The sequence below is a fragment of the Drosophila pseudoobscura genome, chromosome X, assembly GCF_009870125.1.
Source record: "Drosophila pseudoobscura strain MV-25-SWS-2005 chromosome X, UCI_Dpse_MV25, whole genome shotgun sequence".
Lineage (NCBI taxonomy): Eukaryota > Metazoa > Arthropoda > Insecta > Diptera > Drosophilidae > Drosophila > Drosophila pseudoobscura.
This window is the reverse complement of record NC_046683.1, coordinates 8,184,509-8,207,884: the sequence shown is the minus strand read 5'-3', so window position 1 is coordinate 8,207,884 and position 23,376 is coordinate 8,184,509. Positions and strand designations below refer to the sequence as shown.

The window sequence follows — 23,376 nt, the reverse complement described above, 5'->3', positions numbered from 1 at the left end:
TCACTTTTAAACAATTTCAATTTGGCGCGCATCTCTCGTATCCACGCGATAGTGTCGATAGCCGTTGTTATCTTTATTGTGGTGGGATATCCGAATCTTCCGTCAGAATGAGACTTATTCTACACACATACGTTTTTTACCGTTGGCAACATCCGATTTTTATGCATATGGATGGAGCTTTAAGAGTAATGTGTATTATTATATTTTGCAATATTTTCGGCAGTTGAACTTAAATTGTTAATCCATAATCCAGTTAAAATAAAGGGGGCCTAAGTGGGCTTTTTTCATCGGTGTACTTTGGAAATGAGACGGTATATTTTGGTATATTTCTGAGAAAAGACCGAAAGTGCTCTCTCCTGCGACAAAAGAAAATGAGTCTTAATTTTGAATGGGTTATAAAAAAGGGTGTAGACAACAGACAAAAACAGTGGATTCGTTAGTAGATAATCTTAGCTGTTAGTGGGGTTTCCATTTAATTAAATTATTTGAGGCGCCTAATATAGGGGCCTTGCAACAGTCAACATGGCCAGCAACATTTGGAAGCGTTCAGTTTTGTTGCTCGTATTTTATCCACAATGTCGTTTTCGTTCGTGTCCACAAAGGCCAAATATACTGAATTGGTATATATGAAAACACTGCGGTCACACTTTTTACGTTACCTTGCCATGTTGCCTGTTGTCACCACCCTCTTTTTCCTTCCATTATGTAGCAAATGTGTAGTAGCCGTGTAGAGTTTGTGATTTTTTATGAAATTCAACAAGTAGGCAATTGCACTTGCAATTGCAAATGCCACCGAGGGCGACCACCCACCACCCACAGCACAAACGTGAACGTTTAGCCAGTCAGCAAGTCAGCCAGTCGTATAGTCGTATGGTTTAGGCTGTGGAAAAACATCCGGAGTCCGGAGACCGTGTGTGCATATATGTACATATTGTAAATGCAAACGTGCGTGTGGCAGAACTGATTTACATTTCGGAAGCAGAATCAGCAGTGGCAGTAAACAGAAAACAGCGATACGATGAGCTGCTTCAGTGCAATGAACGCCCCGCTGCTGGGTGAAATGGAGCAGACCATTGGCATGCTGGAGCGCGGTACAATTGTGACGAAGCTGTACGGCAAGCAAAGGCGTCCGGATCGTCGCCATCTAATGCTTATCAGGGAAACGCGTCAGCTGCTTTGGTCGACAGTGGCCGCCCAAACGCCCCGGACCGACTTTGAGGGTGCGATACAGCTGCGCGAGATCCGTGAGATACGTGTGGGCAAGCACTCGAAGGAGTTCCGGCTCTTCGCCGACGATTGCCAGCGCTACGAGAACAGCAAATGCTTTGTCATCTTGTATGGCAATCACTTCAAGCTGAAGAGCTTCTCGGTGGTGGCCCTATCGGAGATCGAGGCCGACAATTGGGTGCGTGGGCTCCGCTATATGGTTAAGGACACAGTGAACGCTTCGTATCCGCTGCAGATCGATCGCTGGCTGCGACGCGAATACTATCAGATCGAGAATGTCAACTCGCATTCGGCCAAATCGTCGGAACAATCCCAGACGCAGGTGACCATCAAGGACTTTAAGATGTTCCTGGCCAGCGTCAGTTGCAAAATGACCACCAGTAAATTCATGGAGTGCTTCACCGACGATGTCCGACGAAAGCATGACCTCAAGTTTGATGACTTTTCGCGTCTCTATCAGAAGCTCCTACTGCCGCATAGTTTCGCCAACATTCTGTGTGGGGGAACAGCCGCATCGAGTGCGTTTCCCTACTCGGAGGATCAGCAGACAGTGCGTCCCACAGAGCTGAAGCGTTTTCTGGAAACAGAACAGCGTGATCTGAACGTGGGCGAGCTCAATTCCGGGTCCATATCCGGCTTCATACGTGACTTTGTGCAGGATGTGGAGCGCGATGTACAGGAGCCCTATCTGACGCTGTCGGAGTTCGTCGACTACCTCTTCTCGAAGCAGAACGACCTGTGGAACAGCAAATACGATGCCATCTTCATGGACATGAACCTGCCGCTCTCCTCGTACTGGATAGCCTCGTCACACAACACCTACCTGACGGGCGATCAATTCTCCAGCGAATCATCGTGCGAGGCCTATGCCCGGGCCCTGCGCATGGGCTGTCGCTGCATTGAGCTCGACTGTTGGAATGGCCCCGATAACTTACCCTACATATTCCATGGTCACACAATGACATCCAAAATCAAGTTCATGGATGTTGTAAAGACCATCAAGGATCATGCCTTCACCACCTCCGAGTATCCCGTCATTCTGTCCATCGAACAGAATTGCTCTTTAGAGCAGCAACGAAATATGGCACAGGCGTTAATTGAGGTACAATATGGCTGATGATTCCTTGGGTGATTCATTCGCTAATTGGTTTCCCCTTTTCTTTTTTCGTTAGGTCTTTGGCGATATGCTGCTCACGCAGCCATGTGATCGGAACGAACAGCATTTGCCCTCCCCCTACCAGCTCCGCCGCAAGATAATTCTAAAGCACAAGAAGCTGCCGCAATACGATGAGACGACATTCAGCGGCGTGGGCATAAGTAACGGTGGCATAGCAGCGGCCGCTGCTGGTGGCGGCGGCGGCTCATCGCTTACCCATCGATCATCGTTGAGCGGTGGCGGTGGCGAAAATGAGGGTGAAAATATGCGCAAGGTATTCAAAGAGGGGCTGCTGTACTTCAAGGATCCCGTGGACAAGTCCTGGAATCTCTATCAGTTTGTGTTGACCCAACAAGAGCTCATCTACACCTCTGAAATCAGCGAATCACATCGCAATGGCACCTCAGAAGATGACGACTTTGGTCTGTCGTCGTCCTGTTCTTTGAACAACACAATGCAACAGAAACAGAAGGATACCTCGGCCAACGATGAGCTGCATTTTGGCGAAAACTGGTTTCATGGCAAATTGGAAGGTAAACAGAACATATTCTCTACAGGAGCTAGTATCTGGTATCTGGTCTGGTACCGCTGTCCGGCCAATCGATCGATTGATATCACCAAAACCAAACCATTATCTATGGGACGGAACGGGCTTTGCCATAAAGATTGCTTAATAATTACAGCTGCCGGGCCATGCAAGTGACATATTTATTGGTATCTGTGCTCTCGTATCGCCTATCTGTTATCCCATATCTGCGTTGCGATACGGGATATCCACTTTAAAAAGTGCCCCATAATGTACCGTCTGCCCTTTGTTCGCAAAGTACTCAAAGAGTATGTATATGGGGTATATTAGATTCTCTCTCACATACTCTACTGGCGGAGTAACGGCCAGATGATAACTCGTTGCTTGGAAGAGCAAAAGAGATACAACGAATGGATGGTGATTCGTTAGGGGAAAAGTATAGATAGAGGGATTTATCGGAATGAGTTAGAATATTTTTCATTGGGTAAAAAGATAATAGTAATAATATTACACATACACTACCCGAGCAACGCGTATAAGTAATGTATTAGAACCGGTTTCAACTGGTTTCATCATATAATTTGCTATTCATTTTCTCTCACCTTTTAATAATTTTAAAATAATATTTTCCCATTCCATTAAATGATGATGATTACATTACAATTTTGTTGTTGTTCCAGGTGGCCGCAAAGAAGCCGACGACCTGCTGCAAAAGTATAAACATCTTGGTGATGGAACATTTTTGGTGCGCGAATCGGCCACATTTGTGGGCGACTATAGCCTCTCGTTTTGGCGTCGGAATCGACCGAATCACTGTCGCATCAAATTAAAGCACGAGAGCGGTTCCATTCGCTACTATTTGGTCGAGAATTTCATATTCGATTCGCTGTATTCGCTGATTGTTTACTATCGCAAGAATATGCTGCGCAGCTCGGAGTTCTCGATAATACTTAAGGAGCCAGTGCCACAGCCGAAGAAGCATGAGGACCAGGACTGGTTCCATCCAAACACCACCAAGGAGCAGGCCGAGCAGGGACTGTTCAAGCTGGACATTGGTTCGTTTTTGGTACGCCCCTCGGTGCAGAGCATCAATGCTTTTGTCATTTCGTTCACGATCAATCGAAAGATCAAACACTGTCGGATTATCCAAGAGGGACGACTGTATGCCATCGATACGATGCAGTTTGAGTCGTTGGTGTCGCTCATCCATTATTATACGAGAAATCCGTTGTATCGCAATGTGAAGCTCTGCCATCCTGTGTCCCAGGATCTGCTGCGACAGGCACTGGCGGAGAATGCACAGCAGGGCACAGATCACAGCAACGATGGCAACGGGGCTTCGAATTATATGGGCTCCAATCTGGAGGAGCATGTCACCTGCAAGGCTCTGTACAGCTACAAGGCCAACAAACCGGATGAGCTGTCCTTTCCCAAGCACGCCATCATCACGAATGTCCAAAGAAACAACACCATGTGGTGGATAGGGGACTATGGCGGCATGATAAAGAAGCATTTGCCAGCCAACTATGTAAAGGTGAGGAGCCAAATGGATTAATGGTTAATTTAAATATATATATATATACATTGCTCCTCCTGTTTAGGTGATTGATGCCGCCACAGAGGATTACAATTCGGTGAATGAGGAGGGCACCGACGGCCGCACCGATTCGATTGAGATCTATGGGGCCGTGGCCTCACTCTTCGAATCAAATGAGCCTGGCATCATATTCAAGCTGCAAATACAAACGCCAACGATGCAAAATCCGTTTGTGATCGGGTTTGACAATCAGGAGACGGCCTACGAGTGGATAAAGGCCATCCAGGAGGCGGCCTTGATCGCTAGTCAACTGGCCACTGAGCGGCGCAAAAAAGAGCGCACGGCGCGCGTGGCCAAGGAAATGTCCGATCTGATAATATATTTCCGGAGTGTACCATTTCGTGAGCACTCCTGGATTTTCCAGGAGATGTCCAGTTTTCCCGAAACGAAGGCCGAAAAGCAGTTCTTCCAACAGAATACGCAGCTCTTTCTCTCGTATCATCGAAACCAAATCAGTCGTGTGTATCCCAAGGGGCAGCGCCTCGACTCGTCAAACTTCAATCCCGTGCCTTTCTGGAATATTGGATCTCAGATGATAGCCCTCAACTATCAGACGGGCGACAAGGCCATGCAACTGAATCAGGCCAAATTCCGGAATAATGGCCAATGTGGCTATATACTGAAGCCGTCGTTCATGAAGGCCGAAAGTTTCAATCCAAACAACCCGCTGTCCGATGGCCTCAATGAAGTGCGTGTCAGCATACGCCTGATAGCGGCACGGCATCTGTTTCGCGGCGGTAAATCCAATAATCCACAAATCGTGGTGGAAATCATGGGCGCCAGCTTCGATACTGGGATCAAATATCGCACCAAAGTCAATGAGAATGGCTTCAATCCGGTGTGGAATGAGGCCTGCGAGTTTACCGTTCGCAATCCACAGTTTGCGATCCTCCGGTTCGAAGTCCAGGACGAGGATATGTTTGCAGAGACACATTTCATAGCGCAGGCCTGCTATCCATTGACCTGTGTGCGCCAGGGCTATCGCAGTGTAATCTTGAGGAACAAATTCAGCGAGGAACTGGAACTATCCTCATTGCTGGTCAACATAAAGATTACAAATATCACTTCCACTTAGCCCTAGAGTCCTCCTGAAGTACCCCAAAAGTATCTGAAACACACGCACCACAACTGAACAAAACTTAAAGGGCATTCCATTTGATAAGTTCTGGAACAAAACCCATTTGAAATTTCAAGCATTCAAGCATTTAATGAAAGAGTAGGAGCCTTTTCTCTCCCACTCTCCCACATATTTCTAAAGCGGCAGACCCCGTGCAATATATTTTATTCTATGTCTACTTACCACATACTAAAACCATAGATAGATCTACTTTTATCTGTGTTTTAGTCAAGCATTTTTCAAGTATTTTCTAGTTGTACCTTAAGTTATTGTCTATGTACCATTTTCGCCTCTCTGTTTCTATGTCGTATGTCTATTTTTTAACTGGTTAACGAATGTCTCATATGCATATCATATCATATCATATCAGAAACGTATACATATATGTACCTACGGTGTACCCGTACAAACCAAACGAAACCCCTTTTACCTATACTGTTTAATGTTTTACATTATTTTAATGCCAAATAAAGATTTACCGGCGTTAGATGTGCCTTAACTTTACAAGCGACTTTCATCGTAACTTAATGGCACGTAACTTTTAAAAACATGAATAATATCAATCTTTAAACATATTGGATAGTCATTAGTCATCAATTTCAAATACATTTTCATTTGACAGCTGTTTTAAGATCTTTTGCATGGCATTTTTATCTGATAAATTAATATATATTCTTTTCGATTGGCTAAGTACCGATTTCCATTTGGGTCATCGTGCCATGCTTCAAATGGAGCTTCCACATTCTTAATAACTAAATAAAACTATCGCTGCATCCTTGGTAAAAAAGCTTGAAATAAAAAAACGCATATAAAAATTAGCCAATCTTTTAGGAAATATATTAATTTTGTATTAAAAAGATCAAGTTATTAGCAAGATTTGGTCAAGAATATTCAGCCTTTTGCCTAACCAATGGACTGGTAGATACTTAGAAAGAAAAGATTATGGATATTCTGAGAGCTGTATGAATTCCATTCCACTTATGATAGATATATTCCTATGTACATTATAATGCCACCGGATTCTGGTACAATCCAGGATAACAATAGTCAAGTGCAATACCTCTATAGGAAATACGATGAATATCCATGTACACTATTTCTATATATGTATGTACATCATTAAATCATAGAATAGACTACCTCTGGGTACAGTTTCCCACCACCGCTATTTCCACTATTTTCCCTCAGTTTCATGGCAGTAACAACCGACCCGACAATCTCTTTCTATTTCATGAAATATATTATTTTTGTATTTCCTCTGTGAGATTAAAGTTAAAAACTAAATCTGCAGGGCAAGGAGGCAGGGTTTCTCGAGGTTAGACTTCACAGGTAATAATAGCCTGTGAGATATGCCCTCAACGTTGGAATGCTTTCGCATTAGAGCTCATACAGGATAAGAAATTTCTTGTTCCGCCTTGACTTTCCAGTGTTTGTTTATCTCATTCTCCCTCTCCCATTTTTGTGAATCCACAGATGCATACATACATAATTCAGGACCGAATAATGGCCCTTCTTTCCCCCTTTTCTTGGCGGAGTGCATCTGCATCTGTCCTTCCACCCTACTGTGAGGTGGCCTGTGCACCGTGTTCTGTTCTGAATTCAAGCACTAAAGGAAAGGTAGTCTCGTCACTGCCCGGCTGTACGCCTCCGACCCAGGGCAACAAACCAACTCTTTTTCATTCTTTCCTTCGGTCCTGCCTAAGCTCTCTTATTGCTCTTTTATTGTCCGAGAGAATCCGGGCCAAAATCGGGCCAACAGTACCAAAGTAAATACAAAAAGAGAAAAACAAAACATTTGTTTTTAGTGAGACACACGTCGGGTCATACATTGTTGTTGTTTATTATGTGTAATTTTACTGAACATCGGTGAATGTGAGAAATATGATTTAGTGTTAGTTTTTTTTTTGTAGTTTTTATCTAAAATTCGCGTCTATGGTATTTGTCAGGATCAAAGTATGACGTAACAACGACGCGATCGCTAAACTTGCGTCCGGTAAGGGCCTGTTGTGCCTTTTGACAATCGAGGACCGAATTGAATTCGACAAAAACTTTGCCACATCCGGGTACCTCAACGCCCTCGATGGGCCTTGGTATTTCGACACTTCGCACCACACCATACTTTGTACACTCCTCCTTGATGTCCTCCAGTATATCCTCGTATTCTTCTTCATCGCGCAGCTCGTCGGGAGTGACCATATTAAGCAGACAAAGCACCTCTGTGGGTGGACCACTACTAACGACCGTCGACAGTCCTGGCACCTGCAGCATAACGGACTGACTAGAGTTTGAGGCATTCTGAGCGTTCTTGGCCCCAACGCTGGCACGTTGTACGATAAGTTTCTTGTCGCCCAGTTGCATACCATTTAAGCCAGCAATCGACTATAAAGAATGCGACACAAATTTCATATAGATTTCGATAGAAATATAATACACAGTAGATTGTTTCTTACCTGGTCGGTGATGCTTAGGTCTACATATTCACAGAAAGCGTACCCTTTTGATAAGCCAGTAGCAGCGTCTTTAACAAGGTTAAATGCTCGTAGCTTTCCAAATGAGAGCAACAGTTCCTTAACCTTAAATAGGAACGTGTACAAGCAAGTGTAATTATTGTTGAAATTCGTATATATCCATACTATATATCATTACTAACCTGATCGTCATTTAAATAATTGGGCAGACCGCCAATAAATATTTTGTGGGGCGAGTCTGGTACCACCGTCGAGATAACTCCACTGGAAACTGTGAAAATGTTTCAAGTTGCAATTAATAGTTACAATTTTATGGGTTTAGAGAGGAACTCACCAACAGCGGGTTTAATGGCCGGAGTATCTGTTATGCCCGGCATAGGCTGGTAATCATGCGGCCGCCTAATCTTCAGGCTTTGCCCTTTTAAATTGATGCCATCAAAAGCCATTGCTTGAGTGGTCTCGTCTATTGAACGAAACTCAAGGAAAGCGAAATTTTTGTCCAAATTTATTTGGCAAGCAAGTACTGGACTGCCGGCTGCTTGGGCCAGGCCAACTAAATGCATTTGCTGATTAAAGAACTCCATCATTTCCTCCTCGGTGACGCCAAACGGAATGTTGCCGACGTACAAGCGACGCGCCTGGCGGGTTATGGTTGAACCGACAACGGGCACGGCTGTCTGAGGAGTGTCTGGGACAACGCTGGCCGGTATCTGTCCGGAGGCCTGCATTGCTTTGTACTGCATCGGAGTAATGTGCTCAAATCCTGGTGGCGGCACATCCCAGTAGAGAGATGGCTTACGGCGCGAATTGCGGTGATGACGATGGTCCCTGGAACGCTCACGATGGCGGTCACGAGAGCGTGAACGATGCCGACGGCGATCGCGGTCACGGTCACGTTCACGATCTACAAAAAAATATAAGAAACAAAACCGAAAAAAAACCCACTCATTATCATAGTAACAATGCAGTTTCGATGCAAAATATTTTCTAAAAGTTTCGTACGTATGTCTGCATGTGTTTGTGCCTGCATTTCAAACACGGTATGTGAATTTATAAACACAAAACATGACTGTAGGAATATTTGCTCAACTCTTTAGATATCTTGACTCAATAAACTCTCAAGACAACCAAAAATATCACAAAATCATAGCTAAAGGCAACAAATAGTTTGCAATTGTTATGTGCATATGTATGCGTACACACATACATATGTATGTGTACACCGGTCAAAATGATAATGCAAAAATGTACATGAAATGCATTACATTTTCACTCTGCGGTAACATTTTGTTTGATATACCATAATTTGAAATGCTTCAATACAGATAAATTGCGAAATTTTGTACGATTTGCACAATATTTGTAGTTTTTTCACTGTATGTGCATATGTACGTACACTTTATTTGTGTACACTTACGCATCGAAAATACAGTTTGTGCGCGGATATGTTCTGTTGTTTTGCAATGCGAACTTACCATCATAGCCCATTTTCGAATTTATGCAACAAAATAAATTTCTATTTAAACAAAAACTAGTGTTACTATTTATTAATGCCGACGAAAAATGTATCCCGTCGGAAGAGGGTACGTTAACACAAAAAATATATCAAGAGAAACGAAATAAAACAGAACACGTGAATATAGCAGAACAGTGGAATGAAACGTTGTAACTATCGCAGGGGTGCCTTCTCAGAGTTATCGCCAAACGCACCACTATTTCGGCGGTGGGAAATTGTCAATGGTGTCAATACAAAACAAGGTGAGAAGGTAAATTATTCTTGCTTATTTTAATTAAAAGAGCCTTCCAATGGATGGAAATTAGGTGATATTAAATTACATTACATTTTTCGGATGTACTCAAACGCCTAAGTATTTTGTAAACTCATATTTTATATTAATTCAAAGCCGATTTTTCGACTATAATTATCTGTAAAACCATAAACATGTGTAGGAACAAGTAAGCGACCAATTTAATAATAATTTAATAATAAAGATTCATCGATTTTACCTTTTGTTTTCATTCAATCTTCTTATGCTTGTGTTTGTGACGTCAATCAACTATTCGCAGTGGAAAGCGTATGTACATTTCGTCACCTTCTCAGTAGCTCAGAGAATATATAACCAGTTGCCGGCTTGTTTGTGTTTCTTTATTTCTAGTGGTTTTTACTTTACTGATGTTTGGTCCAGTCTTTACTTAATTCGGTTGCAAAATGAGCATCAAAATATACTTGCCCATCGATTACTTCACCCTCAAAAAGCCAACTAATTTGTACGGACAAGTACAAATAAACGAGGACGTCGTATACTATGTCGTGGATGCTGTCGACTTCGACTTCAACACAGCCTCGATGGAGCATGGGACAATCAGCAATTTGCGTTTCCTCGGCTCTATCCTGTGCAGTGATACCTGCGCAGAAAAACCGAACATCTACCACCAACTCGATATGCGCATATGTTTTACTTACGACAAAAAGGAGCCAAACATTTCACTGGGATACATAGGAATCACCCCAGAACACCTCAAACAAATCAAAATAATTCTATATCACAAGAAAAAGGTGCAAGATTTGTTTGTCAATGATGAGAGTACACTGGATCAACCATCGGGAGGTGGTGGCAGCGATTGTGATTTTCTGGAGCTCTTTCGGTTGGCCCAGTCCGAAGTTGCAATTCATAAGCCCAAAAACAGGGCACTCAAGAGTGGTCTTCACCTGTTACTTCTTGTAGCCGACGCGCCCATACAGTTGTTTAAATATACTGCCGAAAATGTTTTCATTAATAACATAATGGGACACACGACTGTTTACAAGCACTTTAAAGAATGGCAATCAACCTGTGATAAAGGGTAAGAATAATTTTGTACATGACTTTTTATTTTTATTGATTTTCTATACATTTTTTTTGTTTCGTTATAGTAATAGGATGAAAAATATTGTATTAGATCGAGTATTGGGTATACTCTTGATGGTGGTAATGTTTTCATTAGTTACCCCACCGGGCGATTTCCTTATACAAATATCCCATGTAAGTTGGTCGAGAAATGCACAGATTTAGCAATTATCCATTTACCATTATTTTAGGGTATTATTAACCAGCTATACAGCCTGTTGAATGTTTTGGAAGGAAGTCCTATTGGTCTCAAATTGAATATACATTTAAATAATTTCTTCCTCGATTGTTTTAAATATCATATTCAATTGTGGTCCATGTTTTTGGGTACGTTTTTATATATAAATTAATTAAAATTTAAATGCATATTTAATAATCATTCATATTCAATTTGATAGATTTGATTGAGCCAATAGTACGGCAAGTTTTCCTGGCCATTGGAGTATTTGGATGCCTGGGGTTTACATTCCAGATAGCTTTACTCGCAGATTTAATATCAATTGTTTCATTGCATTCGCATTGTTTCCATATTTACACCAAAGTGTAAGTCCAGGTTGAATAAATTAAGCCTTAATTTACATATAATGGATCTCGATCTCTCTTTGAAGTCTATATAAAGTGGAAAAGAAAGGATTATCCGTACTTTGGCAAGTGGTTCGTGGGAACCGATATAATATATTAAAAGGTAGGTCTACTAAAAATATACAAAGATTAGTTAAAAGATGTGCAGATCTCAATTTATTTAAATATGTTTCATTACAGGCCGTATTGAAGCTCATAATTATATGGATCGACAGCTATACCTTGCCACAATATTTTTCTCAGCAATTTTGTTTCTTTTTCCCACTACCCTTGTGTACTATGTGGTTTTTGCCTTTGTAAGTATATATGTTTATTAATCCATTCGGAGATCATTATTTAATTTTGTATATTTTATGAACTATAGTTAAAGTCCCTTACACATGCAACTCTGGCGATCTTTGAGTTTTTTCGTCGAAAACTTTTGTTTTTCCCGCTAGAAGTGTGCCTTAAATGGTTACGAAACGAACTACACGAAATTGGTAAGAGGTGAATACATACTTATTTGGATCCCGTTAAGGGCTAATAATGTGTGTTAAATTTCTTACAGACTGTCTTAAAATCGAGGACGTTGCACTCCCAGCGAAGACATTTCTGCTGCATAAACGTTATAAAATAAATGTTGGTGTATATAAAATTCGAGTGTGACAAATAGAAAAAAACTTTAATCTTATTTCATCTCATTACACACCAATTAAACCAATTACTCAATTTAAACAGTGCTAAACCGTAGGAAATGCATTCCATACGCCTTAAATTTGCTATACATTTTAATGCCATTGCTTAGTAGCTATCCGGATCTTGTATTTATATTGAAATATGCACATTTTTATATTCGTGTTAATTATTTTATTATTATGTTTTCGCGACATCAAATTTACACTAGGTTCTATTGAAAAGCTTAAATCCCCGATAGTTAATGATTATGTGAGTAAAACTAAAGCCAGTTAAAGCTAAAACAATTTAAAATTCTTAATGCGACTGATGTAAAATAGATATTCGTTGGAATATGCCATAGTGATATGAATGATAAATATATACATATATAACAAATTTTGGTTTTGATAAGCCGATAATTTATGGTTTAGTGAACTAAATTAAGCGTAATTCTAGCGCAAATATGCCAAAAATTAATTTTAAAAGGAAATATTTAAATTTTAAATTGAATTTAAAACAAACGCTGTATAAATTCTGGCATCAAAAGTCTAGTAAAAGGTTATAAGTTATTGTGAAAGGTAAACAACAAAAAAATTACAATACAAAATTTAGTTTTGAACAAAATAAAATCAAATCAATATTCTACATTTCATAATATTATAATTCCTTTTTTTTTGTTTATATTTAAATGTTGTTATAGTAGTCTCTTTAGTAATATGTGGAATGATTTTGTGTCTTTTCGTTAATTGGGATATTAATTAGTTCGTAATAGTTTTAATGATTATCAACAAGGTTTGCGAGAGTGCGAAACCTGATAATTATTAAGTGCTTCATAAATAATAAACAAATAAGCATGCCAAAGAAAGCTTAAAGTTGTAAGTAAATAAATATTTTCATTGAAAAACACTTGTTTTTAGAGGATGCCAGGAAAACGATTTTTCAATAGGACCAGGATGAAATCAGTTGGCCATAAAAGAAAATATCCCGTGTCAACAAAGACTTTTCAGGGGAATATAAGGACCCCTGAGGGACATGCCAACAAAAGGTCAACACTGAGTATATCATGCACAAAACATCTGCTTCCTCTATATTTGAAATCGCCCGGTAATATAGTCTACACAACTATATCAAAGACTGTATTTTCATCTGATGCAGAATTCCAAGCTCCACTTTTTTCATCAGCGAGGCTAGGACTAAGATTAAAAATTGAAAAAGTTTCTCAGACTGTTTCAAATGCACTAAACCTACTGCATAGAACAAAAGTTAACAGCATTTATTCAGTAACTGGACCTCCTGCTGATCAGGGTCACCTGAGAAAAACATCATCGACTAAGAAATTTTACACGGAGCAATTCCAAAATTTAAACGTGGGCAAGCCTCCATCCACCCTTAGAAATAGTTTGCTCACCTTACCTTTGAACAAACTATCGTCATCGGTTAGGAGGTCGATTTGGGCAGGTCGCTTACCACCAGATTATATAAATATACCGTTACCTAATTCACAAACTGAACCAGTATATGCTACAGATAAATTAAAATCAATGACAGAACCAAAGAGCTTTTCAACTTTCACATCATCAATGGTCGAAGAACGTACACCAGAAACCAGAAACAAAAATAACAAAAAATCATTGCAATCGCCAGAAGCCCTGCCTGTATCATCGTCAACCAAAAGATTGGAAAGTTCGGGGACCAAACCAATATCACGTTATTCGGGACAGTTCTTTCGGGCTGGGGACGAAGAAGTATCATCAAAAATAGCATTGACCTCAACACCCCGTTCACAATCAGTTCCAACTATCACAGAGTCTACTGAGAATGCATCATCCACAGCTTCGATATGGCTGAGTACTATAATCGAGTACTCTGAAAATACAAATAAAAAACCCATATCCACAACACAGACAATAATACCTTCATCAATACCACTTCCTAGCAATCCGTCATTCATACCATCGATAAACAAAACTTCAGAAAAATCCTCTGCGAACGATTTAGCTCACTTACTCAGTACTTCTGAAAAAACACGCACGGAACCGGATGCATTAGTAGAGTCGCTTGCACCTCTTAAAAGTTCTGCGTTTCCATTCACTACGATCGAACCACCAGGAGGTGGCCAAACAGAAGTATCACCACCAGTCTCAGCCGACTCGACAGAAAGAGAAATTCTCACGTCCGAATTAATTCATAAACTCAGTACTCCTGAAGAAAATCTTACGGAACTGGAGTACTCCGTAGAGTCTTTCGCTTCACTTAAAAGTTCAGTACTACCATATACTACGACTGAGCCACCCGAAGGTGGTCAACTAGAGGGAGCACCAACAGTCTCAGCCAACTCGACAGAAAGAGTAACTCTCACATCCGATTTAGTTCATGAACTCAGTACTCCTAAAGAAAAACGTACGGAACCGGATGCTTCAGTAGAGTCACTCGCATCTCTTAAAAGTTCAGCACTTCCATTCAATACGATCGAACCACCAGAAGGTGGCCAAACAGAAGTATCACTGCCAGTCTCGGCCGACTCGACAAACAGAGGAATTCTCACGTCCGATTTAATTCATACACTCAGTACTCCTGAAGAAAAACCTACGGAACCGGATGCTTCAGTAGAGTCACTCGCATCTCTTAAAAGTTCAGCGCTTCCATTCAATACGATCGAACCACCGGAAGGTAGCCAAACAGAAGTATCCCCACCAGTCATAGTCGACTCGACAGAAAGAGGAACTCTCACGTCAGATTTAGATCATAAACTCAGTACTCCTGAGGAAAATCTCACGGAACTGGAGTCCTCAGTAGAGTCTTTCGCTTCTCTTAAAAGTTCAGTACTACCATATACTACGACTGAGCCACCAGAAGGTGGTCAACTAGAGGGACCACCAACAGTCTCAGCGGACTCGACAGAAAAAGGACTTCTTACGTCCGATACAATTCAATTACTCACCACTTCTGAAGAGAAACATACGGAGCCGGATGCTTCAGTAGAGTCACTCGCATCTCTTAAAAGTTCAGCGCTTCCATTCACCACGATCGAACCAACAGAAGGTGGCCAAACAGAAGTATCACTGCCAGTCTCGGCCGACTCGACAAACAGAGGAATTCTCACGTCCGATTTAATTCATACACTCAGTACTCCTGAAGAAAAACCTACGGAACCGGATGCTTCAGTAGAGTCACTCGCATCTCTTAAAAGTTCAGCGCTTCCATTCAATACGATCGAACCACCGGAAGGTAGCCAAACAGAAGTATCCCCACCAGTCATAGTCGACTCGACAGAAAGAGGAACTCTCACGTCAGATTTAGATCATAAACTCAGTACTCCTGAGGAAAATCTCACGGAACTGGAGTCCTCAGTAGAGTCTTTCGCTTCTCTTAAAAGTTCAGTACTACCATATACTACGACTGAGCCACCAGAAGGTGGTCAACTAGAGGGACCACCAACAGTCTCAGCGGACTCGACAGAAAAAGGACTTCTTACGTCCGATTCAATTCAATTACTCACCACTTCTGAAGAGAAACATACGGAGCCGGATGCTTCAGTAGAGTCACTCGCATCTCTTAAAAGTTCAGCGCTTCCATTCACCACGATCGAACCAACAGAAGGTGGCCAAACAGAAGTATCACTGCCAGTCTCGGCCGACTCGACAAACAGAGGAATTCTCACGTCCGATTTAATTCATACACTCAGTACTCCTGAAGAAAAACCTACGGAACCGGATGCTTCAGTAGAGTCACTCGCATCTCTTAAAAGTTCAGCGCTTCCATTCAATACGATCGAACCACCGGAAGGTAGCCAAACAGAAGTATCCCCACCAGTCATAGTCGACTCGACAGAAAGAGGAACTCTCACGTCAGATTTAGATCATAAACTCAGTACTCCTGAGGAAAATCTCACGGAACTGGAGTCCTCAGTAGAGTCTTTCGCTTCTCTTAAAAGTTCAGTACTACCATATACTACGACTGAGCCACCAGAAGGTGGTCAACTAGAGGGACCACCAACAGTCTCAGCGGACTCGACAGAAAAAGGACTTCTTACGTCCGATACAATTCAATTACTCACCACTTCTGAAGAGAAACATACGGAGCCGGATGCTTCAGTAGAGTCACTCGCATCTCTTAAAAGTTCAGCGCTTCCACTCACCACGATCGAACCACCAGAAAGTGGCCAAACAGAAGTATCACCACCAGTCTTAGTCGACTCGACAGAAAGAGGAACTCTCACGTCCGATTTAGCTCCTACACTCAGTACTCCTGAAGAAAAACCTACGGAACCGGATGCTTCAGTAGAGTCACTCGCATCTCTTAAAAGTTCAGCGCTTCCATTCAATACGATCGAACCACCGGAAGGTAGCCAAACAGAAGTATCACCACCAGTCATAGTCGACTCGACAGAAAGAGGAACTCTCACGTCCGATTTAGTTCATAAACTCAGTACTCCTGAGGAAAATCTCACGGAACTGGAGTCCTCAGTAGAGTCTTTCGCTTCTCTTAAAAGTTCAGTACTACCATATACTACGACTGAGCCACCAGAAGGTGGTCAACTAGAGGGACCACCAACAGTCTCAGCGGACTCGACAGAAAAAGGACTTCTTACGTCCGATACAATTCAATTACCCACCACTTCTGAAGAGAAACATACGGAGCCGGATGCTTCAGTAGAGTCACTCGCATCTCTTAAAAGTTCAGCGCTTCCATTTACCACGATCGAACCACCAGAAGGTGGCCAAACGGAAGTATCACCACCAGTCTTAGTCGACTCGACAGAAAGAGGAACTCTCACGTCCGATTTAGTTCATAAACTCAGTACTCCTGTGGAAAATCTCACGGAACTGGAGTCCTCAGTAGAGTCTTTCGCTTCTCTTAAAAGTTCAGTACTACCATATACTACGACTGAGCCACCAGAAGGTGGTCAACTAGAGGGACCACCAACAGTCTCAGAGGACTCGACAGAAGAAGGACTTCTTACGTCCGATACAATTCAATTACTCACCACTTCTGAAGAGAAACATACGGAGCCGGATGCTTCAGTAGAGTCACTCGCATCTCTTAAAAGTTCAGCGCTTCCATTCACCACGATCGAACCAACAGAAGGTGGCCAAACAGAAGTATCACTGCCAGTCTCGGCCGACTCGACAAACAGAGGAATTCTCACGTCCGATTTAATTCATACACTCAGTACTCCTGAAGAAAAACCTACGGAACCGGATGCTTCAGTAGAGTCACTCGCATCTCTTAAAAGTTCAGCGCTTCCATTCAATACGATCGAACCACCGGAAGGTAGCCAAACAGAAGTATCACCACCAGTCATAGTCGACTCGACAGAAAGAGGAACTCTCACGTCCGATTTAGTTCATAAACTCAGTACTCCTGAGGAAAATCTCACGGAACTGGAGTCCTCAGTAGAGTCTTTCGCTTCTCTTAAAAGTTCAGTACTACCATATACTACGACTGAGCCACCAGAAGGTGGTCAACTAGAGGGACCACCAACAGTCTCAGCGGACTCGACAGAAAAAGGACTTCTTACGTCCGATACAATTCAATTACCCACCACTTCTGAAGAGAAACATACGGAGCCGGATGCTTCAGTAGAGTCACTCGCATCTCTTAAAAGTTCAGCGCTTCCATTTACCACGATCGAACCACCAGAAGGTGGCCAATCAGAAGTATCACCACCAGTCTTAGTCGACTCGACAGAAAGAGGAATTCTTACATCGGATTTAATTGATACACTCAGTACTCCTGAAGAAAAACGTACGGAGCCGGATGCTTCAGTGGAGTCACTCGCATCTCTTAAAAGTTCAGCGCTTTCATTCACCACGATCGAACCACCAGAAAGTGGCCAGACAGAAGTATCACCACCAGTCTCAGTGGACTCGACAGAAAGAGGAATTCTCACGTCCGATTTAATTCATACACTAAGTACTCCTGAAGAAAAACGTACGGAACCGGATATTTCAGTAGAGTCACTCGCATCTCTTAAAAGCTCAGTGCTTCCATTCACCACGATCGAACCACCAGAAGGTGGCCAAACAGAAATAACACCACCAGTCTCAGTGGACTCGACAGAAAGAGGAATTCTCACGTCCGATTTAATTCATACACTCAGTACTCCTGAAGAAAAACGTACGGAACCGGATGTCTCAGTAGAGTCACTCGCATCTCTTAAAAGCTCAGTGCTTCCATTCACCACGATCGAACCACCAGAAGGTGGCCAAACAGAAGTAACACCACCAGTCTCAGTGGACTCGACAGAAAGAGGAATTCTCACGTCCGATTTAATTCATACACTAAGTACTCCTGAAGAAAAACGTACGGAACCGGATATTTCAGTAGAGTCACTCGCATCTCTTAAAAGCTCAGTGCTTCCATTCACCACGATCGAACCACCAGAAGGTGGCCAAACAGAAATAACACCACCAGTCTCAGTGGACTCGACAGAAAGAGGAATTCTCACGTCCGATTTAATTCATACACTAAGTACTCCTGAAGAAAAACGTACGGAACCGGATATTTCAGTAGAGTCACTCGCATCTCTTAAAAGTTCAGCGCTTCCATTTACCACGATCGAACCACCAGAAGGTGGCCAATCAGAAATATCACCACCAGTCTTAGTCGACTCGACAGAAAGAGGAATTCTTACATCCGATTTAATTGATACACGCAGTACTCCTGAAGAAAAACGTACGGAACCGGATGCTTCAGTAGAGTCACTCGCATCTCTGAAAAGTTCAGCGCTTCCATTCACCACGATCGAACCACCAGAAAGTGGACAAACAGAAATATCACCACCAGTCTCAGTGGACTCGACAGAAAGAGGAATTCTCACGTCCGATTTAATTCATACACTCAGTACTCCTGAAGAAATACGTACGGAACCGGATGTCTCAGTAGAGTCCCTCGCATCTCTTAAAAGTTCAGCGCTTCCATTTACCACGATCGAACCACCAGAAGGTGGCCAATCAGAAGTATCACCACCAGTCTTAGTCGACTCGACAGAAAGAGGAATTCTTACATCCGATTTAATTGATACACGCAGTACTCCTGAAGAAAAACGTACGGAACCGGATGCTTCAGTAAAGTCACTCGCATCTCTTAAAAGTTCAGCGCTTCCATTCACCACGACCGAACCACCAGAAGGTGGCCAAACAGAAGTATCACCACCAGTCTCAGTCGACTCGACAGAAAGAGGATTTCTTACATCCGATTTAATTGATATACTCAGTACTCCTGAAGAAAAACGTACCGAACCGGATGCTTCAGTAGAGTCACTCGAATCTCTTAAAAGTTCAGCGCTTCCATTCACCACGATCGAACCACCAGGAGGTGGCCAATCAGAAGTATCACCACCAGTCTCAGTCGACTCGACAGAAAGAGAAATTCTTACGTCCGATTTAATTGATATACTCAGTACTCCTGAAGAAAAACGTACCGAACCGGATGCTTCAGTAGAGTCACTCGAATCTCTTAAAAGTTCAGCGCTTCCATTCACCACGATCGAACCACCAGGAGGTGGCCAAACAGAAGTATCACCCCAAATTTCAATTTACTCTACAGAAAGAGGAGTTTCTACTTCGGATATAATTCATTTACCCACTACTTCTGAAGAAAAACATTCGGAGCCGGATCCTTCATTAGATTCATTCGCATCTCCTGAAAGTTCAGTTCTTCCATTCACTTCGATCGAACCACCAGAGGAGGGCCAAACAGAGATATCACATCTTGTTTCAGTGGACTCGACAGAAGTAGGAATTCATATGTCTGATTTAATTAGTTTACTCAGTACTTCTGAAGAGGAAAGTACGGAACCGGATTATTCAGTAGATTCATTCGCATCTCCTGAAAGTTCAGTTCTTCCATTCACTTCGATCGAACCACCAGAAGAGGGCCAAACAGAGATATCACATCTTGTGTCAGTGGACTCGACAGAAGTAGGAATTCATACGTCTGATTTAATTAGTTTACTCAGTACTTCTGAAGAGGAAAGTACGGAACCGGATTATTCAGTAGATTCATTCGCATCTCCTGAAAGTTCAGTTCTTCCATTCACTTCGATCGAACCACCAGAAGAGGGCCAAACAGGGATATCACATCTCGTTTCAGTGGACTCGACAGAAGTAGGAATTCTTACGTCTGCTTTAATTAGTTTACTCAGTACTTCTGAAGAGAAAAGTACGGAACCCGATCCTTCAGTATATTCATTCGCATCTCCTGAAAGTTCAGTTCTTCCATTCACTTCGATCGAACCACCAGAAGAGGGCCAAACAGGGGTATCACATCTTGTTTCAGTGGACTCGAAAGAAGTAGGAATTCATACGTCTGATTTAATTAGTTTACTCAGTACTTCTGAAGAGAAAAGTACGGAACCCGATCCTTCAGCATATACATTCGCATCTCCTGAAAGTTCAGTTCTTCCATTCACTTCGATCGAACCACCAGAAGAGGGCCAAACAGGGATATCACATCTTGTTTCAGTGGACTCGACAGAAGTAGGAATTCATACGTCTGATTTAATTAGTTTACTCAGTACTTCTGAAGAGAAAAGTACGGAACCCGATCCTTCAGTAGATTCATTCGCATCTCCTGAAAGTTCAGTTCTTCCATTCACTTCGATCGAACCACCAGAAGTTGGCCAAACAGGGATATCACAGCTTGTTTCATTGGACCCGACAGAAGTAGGAATTCATACGTCTGATTTAATTAGTTTACTCAGTACTTCTGAAGGGAAAAGTACGGAACCCGATCCTTCAGCATATACATTCGCGTCTCCTGAAAGTTCAGTTCTTCCATTCACTTCGATCGAACCACCAGAAGAGGGCCAAAAAGGGGTATCACAGCTTGTTTCAGTGGACTCGACAGAAGTAGGAATTCATACGTCTGATTTAATTAGTTTACTCAGTACTTCTGAAGAGAAAAGTACGGAACCCGATCCTTCAGTAGATTCATTCGCATCTCCTGAAAGTTCAGTTCTTCCATTCACTTCGATCGAACCACCAGAAGTTGGCCAAACAGGGATATCACAGCTTGTTTCATTGGACCCGACAGAAGTAGGAATTCATACGTCTGATTTAATTAGTTTACTCAGTACTTCTGAAGGGAAAAGTACGGAACCCGATCCTTCAGCATATACATTCGCGTCTCCTGAAAGTTCAGTTCTTCCATTCACTTCGATCGAACCACCAGAAGAGGGCCAAAAAGGGGTATCACAGCTTGTTTCAGTGGACTCGACAGAAGTAGGAATTCATACGTCTGATTTAATTAGTTTACTCAGTACTTTTGAAGAGAAAAGTACGGAACCCGATCCTTCAGCATATACATTCGCATCTCCTGAAAGTTCAGTTCTTCCATTCACTTCGATCGAACCACCAGAAGTTGGCCAAACAGGGATATCACAGCTTGTTTCAGTGGACTCGACAGAAGTAGGAATTCATACGTCTGATTTAATTAGTTTACTCAGTACTTCTGAAGGGAAAAGTACGGAACCCGAGCCTTCAGCATATACATTCGCATCTCCTGAAAGTTCAGTTCTTCCATTCACTTCGATCGAAACACCAGAAGATGGCCAAACAGGGATATCACATCTTGTTTCAGTGGACTCGACAGAAGTAGTAATTTATACGTCTGATTTAATTAGTTTACTCAGTACTTCTGAAGGGAAAAGTACGGAACCCGAGCCTTCAGCATATACATTCGCATCTCCTGAAAGTTCAGTTCTTCCATTCACTTCGATCGAAACACCAGAAGAGGGCCAAACAGGGGTATCACAGCTTGTTTCAGTGGACTCGACAGAAGTAGGAATTCATACGTCTGATTTAATTAGTTTACTCAGTACTTCTGAAGGGAAAAGTACGGAACCCGAGCCTTCAGCATATACATTCGCATCTCCTGAAAGTTCAGTTCTTCCATTCACTTCGATCGAAACACCAGAAGATGGCCAAACAGGGATATCACATCTTGTTTCAGTGGACTCGACAGAAGTAGTAATTTATACGTCTGATTTAATTAGTTTACTCAGTACTTCTGAAGAGAAAAGTACGGAAGCCGATCCTTCAGTAGATTCATTTGCATCTCCAGAAAGTTCAGTTCTTCCATTCACTTCGATCGAACCACCAGAAGATGGCCAAATTGGCACCTCCGATTTAAGCGATATACTCAGTACTGCGAAAGAGAGAACTTTGGAACCGGATCCTTCTGGCCAACCTGGGGGATCACTACCAGTGAGTGGTCAGACCGGGCGGCCCGATATGAAAACTGATGAAGTATCGCCGGAATTGGCAAGTACCATCCCAACCCAGAAAACTTATGGAACAAAAAGCAGATATAGAGTTAGACCACCACTCAGGATATGTTATGATGTGAAATATAAACATAGTACGTAGCTTAATGAAATTCTTGAAAATATTTTAATTTTGAATTCATTTTCTTTTCAGAACGTACGTACATAAACAGATACTGCTTCTCGTTTTATTCTTGTATTTTCTGTTCTGTATAATTTCAGCGCAATGTCAAAAAAAAAACAGAAGGTTCATGGTTCACAAACGTTGCAGTATCTTGTAAAATTGTATGTTGTTTTTTAGTTGCGGCTGACTTTATAGTCTGACTTGATTCGCAATTTAAATTAGTTATATTTTTGTTAAAATTAAATGATAAGTTTAAGGCAAGTCATTAACTCCATTATCAAAATACATTTTTGTCGCACAAATATGTTGGCTGTTTGTCTATGAAATACACAAAAGTGATTTCCACTGGTCCATTTTAATTGTTTTTATGTTTTCATAATTTTTACAAATCCTTTTTGTCGTCGAAATTAGCTTGGTTTTTCTCAGCGCGTGCAAGAAATTTATAATGTTGCGTTTGCGACAATTAAGAATAGTAAATGCTACTAGCTAATAGCAAAAGCATTGCTATCAAATGCTTGCTTAAAAATAATAATTATTCAATAAAAAAAATAATAATAATTATTCAATAAAAAAAATAATAATAATTATTCAATAAAAATCAAAAATAATAATTATTCAATACGAATCAAGACTAACAATTATAATAATAATTATTCAATAAAAATCAAAAATAATAATTATACAATAAAAATCAAAAATAATCATTTTATAATTATTATATATATATTATATATATTATATTATAATTATATTATATTCAAAATGAG

General features: G+C 41.6%; 4 protein-coding genes and 1 long non-coding RNA gene across 12 annotated transcripts; 3 read left to right on the top strand and 2 right to left on the bottom strand.

The window, feature by feature from the left end:
- Positions 1-681: 681 nt before the first annotated feature.
- On the top strand, positions 682-6,130 carry sl (small wing phospholipase C gamma 1). The gene is made up of 4 exons (XM_002134319.3): positions 682-2,329; positions 2,400-2,916; positions 3,590-4,443; positions 4,511-6,130. Exons 1-4 carry the CDS (start codon positions 1,019-1,021, stop codon positions 5,579-5,581), a joined length of 3,753 nt encoding a protein of 1,250 aa, XP_002134355.2. The 5' UTR covers positions 682-1,018; the 3' UTR covers positions 5,582-6,130.
- Positions 6,131-7,421: 1,291 nt separating this feature from the next.
- On the bottom strand, positions 7,422-9,723 carry U2af50 (U2 small nuclear riboprotein auxiliary factor 50). Its single transcript, XM_001355027.4, has 5 exons — positions 9,567-9,723; positions 8,426-8,995; positions 8,274-8,362; positions 8,074-8,196; positions 7,422-8,002 (listed from the first exon to the last, which is right to left on the bottom strand). The coding sequence occupies exons 1-5, from the start codon at positions 9,577-9,579 to the stop codon at positions 7,541-7,543; spliced, it is 1,257 nt and encodes a 418-aa protein (XP_001355063.2). The 5' UTR covers positions 9,580-9,723; the 3' UTR covers positions 7,422-7,540.
- A 54-nt stretch (positions 9,724-9,777) lies between these two features.
- PIG-Q (phosphatidylinositol glycan anchor biosynthesis class Q) lies at positions 9,778-12,801 on the top strand. 8 transcript variants are annotated; one of them, XM_033382420.1, is made up of 10 exons: positions 9,783-9,849; positions 10,159-10,166; positions 10,248-10,935; positions 11,006-11,114; positions 11,171-11,306; positions 11,378-11,522; positions 11,588-11,664; positions 11,742-11,857; positions 11,926-12,040; positions 12,109-12,801. In XM_033382420.1, the coding sequence occupies exons 3-10, from the start codon at positions 10,301-10,303 to the stop codon at positions 12,204-12,206; spliced, it is 1,431 nt and encodes a 476-aa protein (XP_033238311.1). In that variant the 5' UTR covers positions 9,783-9,849; positions 10,159-10,166; positions 10,248-10,300; the 3' UTR covers positions 12,207-12,801. The 8 variants fall into 8 exon arrangements, with proteins under 8 accessions (XP_033238313.1, XP_033238311.1, XP_033238310.1 ...); XM_033382419.1 differs by having other exon boundaries at positions 9,792-9,857; XM_015186511.2 differs by lacking the exon at positions 9,783-9,849 and adding an exon at positions 9,936-10,047.
- LOC117184500 (uncharacterized) lies at positions 11,377-12,152 on the bottom strand. Its single transcript, XR_004469897.1, has 2 exons — positions 12,060-12,152; positions 11,377-11,994 (listed from the first exon to the last, which is right to left on the bottom strand). It is a non-coding gene; the product is annotated as an uncharacterized lncRNA (long non-coding RNA).
- Positions 12,802-15,697: 2,896 nt separating the features above from the next.
- Positions 15,698-23,092, top strand: LOC117184499 (uncharacterized). The gene is made up of 4 exons (XM_033382418.1): positions 15,698-19,535; positions 19,722-22,580; positions 22,640-22,642; positions 22,708-23,092. Exons 2-4 carry the CDS (start codon positions 19,967-19,969, stop codon positions 22,764-22,766), a joined length of 2,676 nt encoding a protein of 891 aa, XP_033238309.1. The 5' UTR covers positions 15,698-19,535; positions 19,722-19,966; the 3' UTR covers positions 22,767-23,092.
- Positions 23,093-23,376: the final 284 nt, after the last annotated feature.